The sequence below is a fragment of the Solea solea genome, chromosome 14 (genome assembly GCF_958295425.1).
Source record: "Solea solea chromosome 14, fSolSol10.1, whole genome shotgun sequence".
Taxonomy (NCBI): domain Eukaryota; kingdom Metazoa; phylum Chordata; class Actinopteri; order Pleuronectiformes; family Soleidae; genus Solea; species Solea solea.
The window spans coordinates 21,234,471-21,249,165 of record NC_081147.1 but is presented as its reverse complement, the minus strand read 5'-3'; the positions used below and the strand labels follow the sequence as shown (position 1 = coordinate 21,249,165).

At 39.6% G+C, this 14,695-nt stretch overlaps 1 protein-coding gene across 4 annotated transcripts in view; it reads left to right on the top strand.

Annotated features, from left to right (window-relative positions):
• diaph2 (diaphanous-related formin 2) overlaps positions 1-14,695 on the top strand; it is a 338,483-nt gene that overhangs the window by 233,450 nt on the left and 90,338 nt on the right. For all 4 annotated transcript variants that reach the window (XM_058649427.1, XM_058649426.1, XM_058649428.1 and 1 more), the window contains one exon: positions 13,549-13,673. In XM_058649427.1, the coding sequence (XP_058505410.1) occupies positions 13,549-13,673 (125 nt within the window). The remainder of the gene's footprint in view (positions 1-13,548; positions 13,674-14,695) is intronic.

Below are 14,695 nucleotides of genomic sequence, written 5' to 3'. Positions count from 1 at the left end.
CTGATTTAAGCACGTATACGTCATATGAGGGGACAATAAGCTCCAGCGTTTGTCCTTTTTAGATGTGTGGCTGTGACATTTGGGCTTTGAAATGTATAATGATGTTTGACCATCAAGATAATGAGGCTGCCTGGATTTATATTGATTTTATAGCTGTAGTATTGTCAAAAAAATGCTCACAATACATGTAAGATGTAGGTTAGAAAGAAAATACAAAAAAGAATACAACCTTCGGTTCCTCTGGAAGATTTTTTTGCAAAACATATCCTGGGGAAAAAACTATTATTACAACATTATTTTAGTCACTGCCGTTTTTCCTGGAAGCTAAATTAACACGGGGTTAGTTGGATTTACAGTATCTCAAAACTCTCTGATTTGAATAACAAATAGTTTAAATACAACTTGCAATCGAGAGTTGTCAAAAAGAAGCTCATGCCCAAGATGCAGAGGACAAACAAATATCCTGTAACTTAAATCACTGAGTGCTTCTGCCCCTTTCTGCTCCTTTTTTCCAAGATAACTTTCACTTTCGATATCTGGCAGTTATTCAACCGTTTAGGAATTACGGTACTGAGAAGCTGATGTCACAAACGTGTGACGCGCTGGTGAGTCTCGTCTGTGATTGGACGGTCGTTCCGCGGAAGTCCTGAGGGCTACCGTAATGACAAGTATACGGGCGCAAAGCTCTATCCATCTGTCTTCTTCCACTTTATCCTCCACATGAGGGCCACGCGAGGTGCTGTGCCAATCACAGCTGACATAGGGCGAAAGGCGGAGTCACACTCTGGACAGATTGTCAGTCTGTAGTTTTTTTGAATTTTCCACTTATCACAAATGGTCCAGGAGTTATGACAAATATGTGCAGTATAAAAGTAAAGTTTACTTGTCTTTATTTGTTCTACACAGTATGCAAATTGAGAAATATCTGCAATATGAATGAATAATTCTGGGGAAATGCTACACTTAAAATTGCCACCATCCTCCCTGCCCTTGTCATCACTTACCCTCTCCGTTGTCCCAGGGACGGTCTAGACTGCCATGTGTCATCTCCGGCTCACATGGAGTCACCACCTGTTTATTTCCCCTTGTCAGTAAGGGGTTTTGAGGGCATAGTGAGCCCAGCTCCCTTCGCAAAACTAGTAGTATTTAGAGTTCTTACAATGACAGACCCCCTCAGTAGCTTCCTGATGGCGAGTTTCATTTGATAAAACACGTAGGAAATCGGGATGCGCCGCAAAGCGTTCATCAGTAACTCCCCTTCTTCCAATGTCATGTTTTCAACTACAAATATTCTACATTTAATGAAGTGCTCTGGGCTTTATTCATGTATGTATTTGTGATTTGTATATGCCCATTACTACGGGGCGTATTGCTCCAATAAAAGCCAATGAATTACCTCTCAGTCCTTCTCGCTACTGCTCTTCCGCGTGGTTTGGTCATGCCACATACATCACAATCCTGGATTGCTCCTGATGCTTTATTCAGATTCTCTGTATGGGGGGGGAGAGATAAAAAACAAGAAAATCAGTCAGTTAATTCATCCCCCAGCTCGAAAGTCTCATTACACTGCTGATGAGTTTAAGGATTGCCTGAGGTGGAAGAGGGCTGTGTTTATGGCTCAGCAATTGTGCGTAAAGCGTCTTTTTTTCGGTCTCACGTGAACGGCGCGCAGAAGACGTGCTGACACTCCAGCCAAAAGATTTCCAAACACAGGGACGTGTGCAAACTCACTACACACGATTACATGAACGCCTTACTCATTAAAATAGCGTTATTTATTATTAAACATAAAATAGAGGTTCTGTCTTTATGTGGTGGCTGCTAAATGAAGACAGATAGGTTGGTGGGGGGAAATTGATCTGACCTTTCTTGTTGTGTAAGGGATATGAATCTCTTCTGCATCTACTTTATTACTGTGATGTAGGGACACAGGAAATCCAAATTTAGGCAGTTTCAAGTAGGTCAGAGCACAGCTATATACATAAGTGGAACAAGTACGTGTAATCTGCTACATGCCTGCACTAAAATACTTACAAATAACACCCAGGTAGCTATTTTGGCAAATAGATATTTGCAAAAAATAAAATAAATTCCAAATTGCCAAAATGTATTTGTTTTAAATATGGTATATAGATATTTATACTTACTTATTATTTATACTTACACTTTGCTTCTTTGAATGCTCATTATACATTTCAGAATTCACACTGATTGCATAGTTTTGCCACATTTATATTGCAAACTGAGTCTTTAACTACATATTTAAAACAGAAAATCTTGTCGCTATGGCCAAATAGCTCGTATTTACTTTTTTATTTTTTTTAAATGCATTCACTCACTTCCCTGTCCCCTCTGCCCCCGGTTGTTCGTCGGCACTGTAGAATAAAACCCAATATTCTTAACGAATGTGACCTACCATCTGACAGATGTCTCTTCAGTATGACAATCAAGAAGAGCCCGGCTGCCTTTTCTCCTCCACAGAATACATAATTTCCATTTAAAGCTCATCAATAATCAGAAGTAGCGTTGGCAGCAGTTGGCATGATTGCTGGAGTTCACCGAGTGATACTTAGAAAATGTAAAGGATTGCTGTCTCCACGGATGGATGGCGTAAATCAAACACAGTGATTAATTACCGCCACTCCTTTTTTGTTGAACTGGGCTGCCTGATACTGTGATTGTTTACAGGCTATTATGTGGGACATGCTGTCAGCCGAAGAGACAGGCATTTATTTTTTTCCTCATTACACTTAAGTAAAAGTTTAAACAGTTTCCAGCGGTTCACTGAAATGACTTGTGCAGTGTCGAGAGTTTGCTGGAATCTTTGGAACTTCATTTTGTAGTTATTGAAGACATATATTTCAAGAATTCTTTTGGATTTTGGAGTCAAACTTTAATACAACTCTTACTCTATGTCTGTTTTTAAATATTGAGGCGGTGCCAGGAGATCATGTAAAAACTCCCGATGCTCATGGGTTTAACTTGCTATATTTGTTAGTTTGTACTGCAAAGCAGAACATATTTTCAAGGAGGTTTTGTACAAGATGGCGTATGATGTAATTCCAGATTCCAAATCCCTTTGTATTAGAGTCCTAGCTTTTTAAGCCCTGAAGTGGTGCCAGACTGGCAGTGTATTTGTTTCTTATGGTAGGCGATGGTTTAATGGTGAGCTATAAATCATCTAATCTGGTTCCTCAGCATGTCTTTATCATGTTAACTAACAGATGCTATCCTTATTTATTTATATACTTATTTATTTATTTAATCAAATATAAGTATAAAGCACAAAGGGAACACATTTCCTTCGAAGGCGAAGGAAAGAAAGGTATCAGTGGCGCGTGATTCAGATAAAACCATTATTTGAATCATATGTGGTGACTTGGGGGACAAGTATCTGTTTCTTCAGCTACAAGAGGAAGGCGGGGAGGCAAACATCGTTTGAGTCATCACCCACCCTCACACTCTTCCCATGAGTCATGCACCACATGTGCAGATGGTAAAGTATTAGCACACAAATACAAATCATGACTTCAGTCATCTGCCAATAGATTCTGAGGAGTTCAAGGTACAAGTAATATAATATGGATTGTTGTTTTCTTGAAATATCCCCAGCTGATCACGTAAAGTGTCCCTTTACTAAATTTAAATATCTGCTAGTATATTCATGTTTTATGTCAGTTTTATTTCTAAAATAAAGACTTTTTGATTCAGTGAAGTAATTCACTGAATACATTTTAAGGATTCCGTTATGTTGCGAAACACACCCTTGTTAATTTATTTAAAAATGTTTATTTTTTTTCCCTTTCTAAAACAATTGTATATGATTCTAGAGGAAGAGTTAAATGTGATTTTAAATAGGATCTGACGCTACTGTGAGTATGAACTTGTAAACATCCTCCTCAAGCTGGCAGCAGTGTCTCTCACAGAGGGAGCTCTTGAGCTACAAATGGAAACATAACACAGAACCAAATGCACTAGATGGAAAAGACAGAGAGGGGAGGAAGGAAGGAAGGAAAGAAGGAAAGAGGAGAACAAAGCGTGACAAAGATACAGAGTGTGGGGGGAAATATTATAGGAAAGGACTCACCTTTTGGAAATGAATTTGTATAAGCAAATAATATTAAAAGGGATACATCAATCACTCCCAGCCATTTGACCTTTTTATCTTTTTAGCAAAGAGATTATATTTAAAATTGTACTTCCAAAAAGCATGGGTTCAAACTGAGTCTGTCTGTGTTTGAAAAACGATTATATTTGTCTTTAAGTGACTTTCACAAAAGGAATTTTTTTTTTAGGTGTGAAAAAATAAATAAATAAATATATTTAAAAAGAAACTTTATAAATAAAATAACTTGATTTTTGTTTGTTTTGTTTTGTTTTGTACAGTGTTAACAGTTTAACAGGTTGAGGTCAGTGTTCAGGTCAATTGGAATAAAGGTAAAAATGTTTCTCTGCAAGAAAAAAAAAAAAAGAAAACTTTGAAAAATTACTACCGGCAACCACGGGTCAAAATAATAATAATAATAATAATAATGATAAAAACCTGTATCAGATACATCAGTCAGATTTGAACGACAGAAGGCATTATTGGATTAAAAAATCGTTCCAGAGGGAAGTTTACGCTACGCTGTGAAAATGTGCGCTCCCTCACTGCTTTACCTCCTGCCCATGACATCACTCCACGATAATCAGATCTCAAAGTACACACATTTGTTTTTATTACAACAATATCCGACATGTCTTGCACAGTAACTTTGAGGGATGAACCACAAACTTTGCGAGGCATCCTCACTCCTTATTGTTGTGTAGCATGAAATGTTGCTATACTTGGTGATTTTCAGGGCACCAAGGGCACCATATTTTTGTCTGTCAAATTCTATGATCATTGGCTTTCAGGGTGGAATGAAAGCTCTTCTATATTAGCAAACTGTCTGTATGTAATGAACAAGCATGTCTTCAATAAACCTGGTGTAATAGACCAAGAGTAGGACCAACACAGGTTTAACCCTTCTGTTACCATATGGCATGCCTATACTTCTCATTCCCCTAACTTGAATCAATCAAATGCAAGGTCACGTTTAGTACTTGACACTTTAACCTATACTTTCATTTGTTTTGTTTTTTTTAAATTTCATACATGTTTCCATACATATTTTCTGGATGCGATCCAATGAATTGATTGAGAAGTAATTACACTGTATGGTTATTATAGCTTTGGCCTGAGACTTTTGCGCAGTACTGTACAGCGGCGACCTTGATCATCAAACAGTGACTGTGATGCGTGGTTGACAAGATATTTGACAAATTTTTGTCATATCATGTGCATGTGTATTTGGGATTACACTGTGTTACATGCACATTGTAATAGTCACATCATTTGTTTTATGTTGATAAACACTGAACCTTTGGGGCCATGCAGCTGGTGTAGTGGTTAGCACTGTGGGTTTCCTCCCACAGTCCAAAAGCGCACAGATTAGGCAAAGTGGACACTCTACGTTGACCATAGGTGAGAGTGGATGGTTGTTTGTCACTATGTCACCCTGTGATGGACCACCTGTTATCCTATGTCAGTGTGCCCCACTGTGGAGGACCACAGTAGAAGTAGAAGATGGATAGATAAATAAATAAATCAGTCCTTTATTAGTCCCTCAGGGGAAATTCCTTCTCTGCATTTAACCCCTCGGTAGGAGCAGCGGGCAGCCACTGAGCACCGCCCAGGGAGCAATGAGGGGTTGGGTACCTTGCTCAGGGGTACCCCAGCCCTTTTTGACCTGGTGGGGGCTCGTAGTGGCAACCCTTCGGTTGCAAGCCAAGTTCCCTTGCCACTTGGCCATGGGCTGCCCAAAGATGGATGAACATATTTGGTTAATGATTGCACGTCAGCAACATGTAGAGATTAAAAGTGAATGAGCAGCAGTGGAGAATGATCACATGATGAAGAGGAGATGACAAGGCAACAATATTAACTCTAACCCATTAACTGAACATTAAATATCAAACATAAACAGTGAAAGGCAGGAGGAGGAGGAGAGAGAGAGTGTATTAGTTTCTTTCCTGTCTGGGAGAAAAGCATCTGTCTGTCACGGTCTGTCGTCAGCCTCCTCTCCACTTTGAGTGTCTCCGTTTTAATGCGTCTCCACTGCAGGCCATCGTTTTTCGTCTCCTCCTGTCGAGACATTTTTGAGGGAAGTACCAACGCTCTTTAGGTCCGGTGTAGTTCACTGTCTTTGAGCTGCTCTCTGCTCGCTCTGCTGGCATCCAGTGTATTGACCTGCTACAAGCTGTGTTATTGAGTGGGCGGTGATGGTGGGTGGTGCAACAGACGAAAACACCAAAACCAAAACATAAACACATTTGTCTTGGGAATAAACATGGCTGCGCCACTGTTATCAGTGAAGCCAGCAGTTCAATTGAACATCTTTCCTCTAATTTAGCCACCAGCTATTTAACATATAGTAAACGACACAGTAACACATTTAAACTTAAGCTTTAGGGCCGCATATTTCCCAGGGAGTTAAAAGGACATTATCATGCATGTGGCCAGAGGAAAGCATTACATTCGGATCATTTTGAATTTAATCTACATCACAGTCTTTTATTGTGTCTTACGGCCAAGTCTGCTTGTATTGTCAAATGTGAACAATAAAGTGGTAAACTAAAAAAAAAAGTGGCACCATATTTCTTTTATGACTCCTCCGAAGCCGACCCAGTCCATGCTGCACTTTACACAAACCATATACTGCATAATTGCATCATCGCCATAATGAGGATCCACCTTATGCTTTCCCTTCTGTGTGTGTCTCTTAGACTTTTTCTTCCCTTTGCTGCTTTGTGAATTGTATTGCTCTTGCCTTCAAGAAATTTGTTTCACAGTTTATTTAACTAAGTTGTGTTTTGCAATGATAAAATAATGTGGATATTATTTTTCACACATATGGCAATTACATAACTCCAAATTCTACTGCATACTAACTGTTACACACTGCATATTCAAATCTTGGGATTTTTGAGGTGTATAATTCGTTTAGTAGGAGTGGTTCACTGAGAAAACATACAACAGGTGTTCCTTTGTACGTCTGTAAAGATATTCATTTAACGTCAAAGGGTGCGGCACTCTATAAATCGTTCCATCCTGCGCTCTGTATTTTTCCAGATCTCAACACAGTCAAATAATCAAGTCTGGTTTTGGGTCTTTTGAGCCTCCAAATGTCAAGTGAAGTGTGACCCTTAGAGGTGCCAGCTGAAATAGCCACAGTTTTGTGATAAGATGCAACTTTGAAGTCGTGAATGAGGTTAGAGGCATGAGTCAACCTCTGCAGGTTGTTAAGATCACTACACTCCTGTTGCTGAGCATCTCTCCACTCTCTTCCACATAAGCTACCTCACTCCTTTGAGTCCCATATATCTTTACACATAGTTTTGAAATGGTATTTAAATGGAAACTCTATTTTTTTTCTCCTTTTGAACACCTAACCAATGTCCATTTTTTTTGTTGCTGCTTATTTTAACCATAAAAGGCCCAGAAAACCTGTCCTGTAACTTAGTGGTTTTGCCCATTTTTGTCCAGAATAACATCTAATATCTGGCAGTTATTTACAATTTACTGCATGTTACAATACCGTTTTAACAATTTAAAACAAAGAAAAACAAAAAGGTTTATTTAGAAAAACACAACATATTTTGCACGTTAAATTTGAAATTTGGAAACAGGTGTTTTTCCCACTCTCCCCTGTCCTGCAACAAAGATGCTCATTCTCCGGCTTCCTGAAACAGCGCGAGTAAAATCATCATAATAACCACTAATAACTACGGGGGATGCAAAGTGCGCTTGTGCAAACGTGTCGTCAGCGATGTGTTCGGTTTTAAAGGGTTAATAATTGCTGTAATGCTTATGTTTCACAAAAAAAAAAAAACCAGCAGAGTTTATATGTTGATTTACTTTGATAAGGACAACGCTGAGATTAATTGTTTAGAAATATCCTTTCGGCCATCGACTCCAATCAGCAGCTCACTAATTTTAACAACCTCAGTAAGTGCTAATGTATATGAAAACAGACAACACACACACACACACACACACTTGCCTCCTCGGGCCATGGTCACTCATCTTCCATTGACGTCTTTCATGCACTGAATGTCTTGTGCTCTACAACAGCACAGCTGCATGCTCCTGGCTCTAACCTTTCTGGGGTTGTGTTTTTTTTTTTTTTATACCATAGCAACGTAAGTGAATTACATGTGTTAGCAAAGAGAAATAACCACCGTCAAAGACAAGCGTTTATGTGGCTGAGCATTAGGAGGGATGAGTTAAACCGCTGTCCCCCAGTTAACGTTTCTTATTCATCGTATTGCAGAGGCCAGACTCTCCACCAGCACGTCACCCTGACTGATTCCCTCAGCACTTCCTGGGGGATTGTCATCACCCCAGGTCAATGTCTAAACTTTCCCATGCATCAAAATATATTGTAATTGAGTCCATTTGTAATTCCTCCAGAGATCTGGCACTGGGCTTCAGCTCCAATGCCTGCCAAAAGCAATAAAGTCTCACAGACATGACCCTCATTGTAAACAAGGCCTCCTTCCAAAGTGCAAAGTACGATAAAGTGTGTGTTTTTGGTGTCTCGCTGCACTTTTGCTCTTTTGGCTCCGGCCCACACTCCCAATCAAATGTTGAAATTTTAAAATTATGCTTTCCTCATCTACTGTTTTATTCTTCTCAGGGTTAATGTTCACATGCTCCACCCCCACTTCATTATGGCTCATTTATATATATATTTTTTTTTTCAAGAGGTCCCACTACTGAATGAGAATCATTTACAATTAATGTATGTATATATGCTAAAAATCCAGTGTGATGTAGTGACTAATTAATATAATAATACCACCGCGAATACATACACTAATGTAACCTTCATCAATTGTCTGTTAGCCTTTCTATTAGTGCCACATTGAATTATTCATCCATTTGTATTTGAATGTAAGGCTTTATCATATTCGACATTAATTGCATCTGTAATATTAACTACATATTCATTTATTAAAGGCACTCAAACGCACCGTCTTTCCTGCACCAGGCGGGCATTTACAGATTAGAACCATTACACTTTTTTTTTTTTTTTTTTTTTTTTAAACCTTGTGGTTTTTGCTCATTGTTGAGGCATCTGTTCTAATCAGAAAACAAATCCCCCATTATGATAACACTTCTGTTTCAGACAGCTTAAGGGAAATGCAAATTAAGGGAGGAAATAGAGCAAAAGTAAAAAGGATTTACCCTTTTATGTGCACACATGCAGTGAGCAATGCATTGATGGGAAATTGCAATTGTGATGGTTTGTGCATAGTGTGAGTCTGTGCGGAGTGAAATTAATTGTCTACCAGTGACATTGCCTATTCTCTAGCCTAACGTGATAATATTATTTCCCCCCCCCCCCCTTGTGTGTAATTATTTAAAATGCATCCATATGTTTATTAACAAAAAAGATAAGTGGCTTTTTTTTCTTTCTTGCTATGGACAAAAGCACAGCACTGAAAATCAAAGCAAGATGATAAATGAACATTTGCACCTAATGGGGAATAAACGTTTCCTCTCACTCTGGTTAACCCGCCGTTTTAATATGAGCTGAAGTAATCAGAAAGAAGACTGCGACTGTTTGTTCACAGCAACAATATGACTTTTACACCCACAACTGCGTCTGAGTCGGGGGAATATGTGTTTATCCTTCTGTTTCTTCCTTCTGCTCGACTCGAGTCTGCCTCTAACTTCATCTCACATTCAGCCTCAGGTGCAGCCAAAAAAGAATTATCAAACCTTGTTTTAACAAAACAAGGTTTTTATTTATAATTGTGTCATTTTAGAGGCGGTGTGCGTAGATGTTTAAACTAAAATAGATTTATATGAAATGCTCTTTATCAGACGCAAGATTTATCATTGTCTTGGCATCGTCCCCGCTGATCAATAGCCAATTTTACTGCAGTGTGATGAATACAACTCCCAGCTGACACTATGGGTGTCAGGTCATAGATAGAGAACTTCAAGGTTGTTCTGTCTTTAGGCTGCAAGTACATGAACAGAAGTTTAAAGAGGGAAATACGATTGATTGTGTGTAGTGTAGTGATTCGTCTAACACTGAAAGTGTTTTACTCGTGTTAACTGTACAATTTAAAGTATTAATTAAAAGTAGTATTAAAATATGAACTGAATCTAATCAATATGCAGGGTTCTAGCTGGCTCGTGGTAGCGTATCGGCTCGTTACGCTATGATTTTCGGCCAACGAATTGAGCATGCTGCGCTTATTTTCAAACAGTGTAACAGTATTTTGAGTGTATTTACCCATCAATAATATATGGGATAAAGAAAACAATCTTCCCCTTTGGGTACCCTTAGAATGGCCAATTTTCACCTCTGCACAACCCCCCGTCTGGTCGCTACGCTCCCTCGCCATTACCGTTACGCTAAAATAAAACCCTGGCTAGAACCCTGATATGGGCTTAATTCCTTAAATCAGTTAACCTTCTTCTTATCTACTCTCTCTCTATTTATAATTATCACACTTTTTGTAACACATATCTCCAACCATGATTTGTAAAACAGGAAAGCCTGCATGTAACAACCATATTCCTAATGTCTTTGTTTATGCATGTCATCCACCTGTCCTCCTCCTCCTCCACCTCCTCCTCCTCCCCCCCTCGCTTTGCAAACATACTTTTGCAAAGGTGATAAATGTATTTATGAACGACCTTCTCCTCTGGTTTTATGTTGCATTTGTCTTTGTTTCCACAAGTGTGTAGATTATTTAAAACTTGATCTTTTATGCAACGTTGGCAGTAACGTCGAAAATAAATCTCAATTTCCTTTGTAACCTTTGGCGGCATTGCATGAGCACTGGATGAAAGACTGGCATTATTTGTCTATAAATCAAAATGAAAATTACCCCCCCCCCTCCCCCCCCACACACAAATGACTGAATATAAAGTTGACATCTTCACATTATAGCGGTTGATTTGGTATTGTGAGCTACACAGTATTTTCTCCCTGGCAGTTTATTTGAAAGAAACGGGGTAGAGCTTAATGAAATATGATTTGCTTGTCTTTTGTTCATGGGAATGAGTAATGTGTTCATGGACAATATTACAGAGCTCATATCAATAACTGAGGGAGGTTGACCACAGAGGAATATTTCATGCTGTTTGTGTTTTTCACTAAAATGAACTTCTTGTTTTACATATACCCCTTATCTGTGTGATGCTGTTTAGAGTCCCCATGCAGCCACGCAACCCAACTGCAGTTATTTCTGTTGCTTGGAAAAGACACGGCCAACTACAGTATGGAGTAAACAACTTAAATTGTATCAAGGACATACCAGTTGTGTCCCTTGAAAATAGCAGCCTTATTTTAGTGGTGATTTTGCTAATGAATCCCCAACAGAATACAAAAAAAAAAAAATGGAGCGATAACGAGATGCATTGTTTCTTAAAAAGCATCACAAACTTGCATGTGCAAAAATATAGACTGTATAAACGAGGTATGTTTCTTTAGGATGAACAGCTGCCTCAGTGGTGTGTGCCAGTTTGTCTCGTGGATAAGTGATTCCCATGTAAACAATAGTCTGTATCGTAGCCCTGTGGCTTCACTCTGATCCTGTAAATGGCTCCCCTGAAACACCATCGCAGTTATTTTGAGTCACCGATTCTTGGCCGCCATGGATACTATGATCAATGTTAGAGCCAAATTATTACACAATACTTTCACTCACGCCTCAAGCAGCTATCATAAGGCCCCAGTGAATGACGAAGGCCTTCTCGTGGCTTGAAGAATCTGTGTGATTTGAAATGCTTCGTCTCCTTCTTCATTCGTCTGCCCACCTCCAGACACTGTTCATTTTACTCGTCCGCCATTAGAGGGGCTGAGATCATAGCGATAAGAGCATGTTGATCTCAGTGGTCCTATCAGTGGAGAAACAGGATCTGTGATAGTGTGGTTTTCTCACTGTCATCCCCAGGAGTCAGTTCTGTGAGAATTGTGGAGGAGGAATTTTGAGTCTGCCAGTCACTGGATCTGTCTGGACTTCCATCTACCAAGTCTAATAATGACAGTGACCTTACCCCTTACTCTTGTTGTATTGCTTCTCGACCGATCACAGCTGTGGGTGTGGGTTTATGTTTTTCCTATCTAATGTGCTGGTTGTGTGATCCTCCATCTTGTTGTCCAGACTTATTGTCAGAAATTGAGAAAAAGAGCAAATCCCAGAAAAGGAATTGACATAAAGCAAGATAAGGTTGACCCTCATGTCTCCGAGGCCGTATCTTTTGACATTCTGTCCATTACCACACCAGTCACTCCCTCGCCACTTCAATTACACTCTAGTGAACAGATTAACTTTGCAAATGTGGGAATAGAGTGAGATGAATAATAATGTAATGTTAAACCCGTATCGTGTAACTTTTAAATAAAAACAAACAACATTTGGTTTGTTTTATTTCAAGACAGGTGGAGGCAACAGCGACATTGCGCTAGTAAAGCAAGGCGACTGCAAAACGGCTTAGACAACTACAGAAAACACAAAGAAGTGCTCACAGGACGTGAATTATGCTACTGAAAAATCCCAGCATACAAAAAACGTGGAAACCATTTAAAATACATAGACAAAGGTCGTCCATGTTGACACCTTTGCAGAATATGAAACGAAAGAAGGGAAAAGAAGACATATTTTAACGAAATGTGAAACGGTGTTTGGAGTCACTGTGTTTTCATTTGTCACCCAGCGTCAGCACCAGCCCAAATTCTGATAATGTATTCACTTTCACAGCCGCGTATGATGTTGACATGTACGTAATAGGATTAACAAAGGTGTTTATTAAGCTGTCGTGGCGCTCTGCCCTCATTAAAGCGCTTTGTTGTCAACTTGTCTCCGTCTTTTCATCGTTGCGTTCATTTTCGGCTTCTAGTGTGAAGAACAGCGGTAAAAGTAGAAAATCAAGAATGAGTTGTGTACAAACTGCAGTCAAAAGTGCAGTGAAATGAGGTGACAAGGCTCATTAAGCTATATTTAATACAGTTTGTTTTTTAGTAACATCAAGTGTGATCTTGAAAGAATTCAGGGTGATTTTCTTGACTACATATAACTTTCGAAAACAAGGTTTCTTTTTATTGTCTTTTTCGGAGACAAATGCATGTCTGTGCATCAACAATTAAGACTAGACCCTAGGATAGCGGCCTAAACAAGGTACTGGATCGATGTTCTTGTCCCATCTGATCCTTTAAGATGCCGCTTGCTGTCTGAAGTCTCCACTTGAAAGGCCTGATCTGAATTCTTTGGATTCCACATCAACTCTGCAAACAGTGATTACAGACTGATTAATGAGCCACTGTTGACACTCATGCACGCATGTCTTGCTTTCCAAATGCATTATGTAGGAGTCAGTATGTCACAACAAATATGTTTTTGTGTTGCTTTCACAATGCTTCATTGAGGAAAACGTCAGAATTTGTCCAAAAGTAAGTTGGATTATTGTCATTAATCATTGTGTTCTCTATCTTCTTGTTACAGTATCAGCTGAAATCTTAAAAAGCAGTTTGTCAACCATGGAACGTCACATCCAGAGGCTTGAGAATGACATCGAGAACTTCCCCAAGAGAGATGACCCGCACGATAAGTTTGTCGAAAAGCTGTCGATATCCTTTTTTATTTTATTTAATGTGGCTGTGATGTTATTTCCGTGTTTCCTAGAGGTTCGAAACCCACGATCTGTATTAGTTCTGGCACATGAGGACATTTCATCCACCATTTTGTCGACAGTAGTGACACAGGTGCGTGTTGTTTGTGTTCTTCCAAGCAGTGGGTAAGCAGTTTAAGTCACTTGGTGTGATAGGTGGCACCCAGGGGAACATGGGGGGAATGCATCTGGCTGCTTTGCAGTGAGATGTTGATCAGTTGTCCCTCTCCTCTCCTCCCTGCATCCCAAGAGTGAAATCATGCCTGCGGCTATTTTTTCTGCACTCTGCCACCGCTGCCTGTCCCCCCGGGGGACACTAATAGGGGCTGTAGCCCCTCAAACGAACTTATCGCCTATCCCTGATTTCATCTCCCGCCTTGCCACGAGCCTCTCCACACAACAACTGCGGTGCTATCTGCTCTCGCGGCACCTTCTCTGTTTTTCGATAACAGAGTGTTTCACTTAAACCTAAGCATATCTGCTCCCAAATTGAATTAGCCATGTCTCTGCACTTTCTTGGATGCTCTTTCTGAGACAAGTGGGCCCTCGCTGAATACGTTTGACTGATGGTGGAAATCAACTCTATTGTCAAAGTTCTGAGGCTTTCTGTGCCTTTCATGAGGGGAAAACAGTAAAACAGTCAGCCGTACACGATCCTCTCTTTTTTTTTGTGTAGCATTAAAGGTAATGTAATTAATTCAAGAGCAAACGAGTAGGTGTGTCCATATGTGAGACAGCATTCATCCGGATGTTTCTTTCTCTTTGTCCGTATGTTTTTGAAGTTGACTTTGCATACGGCCTCTTAATACATTAATACGTGCTCTCGGTCAAAGAACGGCACTTGAATTTGTGTAATAAAAAAAAAAAAAATTAAAAAATAAAACTGAAGCCAGGTCCTCCCTGGTGGCTCGGAGGAAGAGCAGGCCTAGAAGCCAGTATTGATTCTGAGGGTCCTTCGAGAACGAGAGGTTTGAGTGAGAG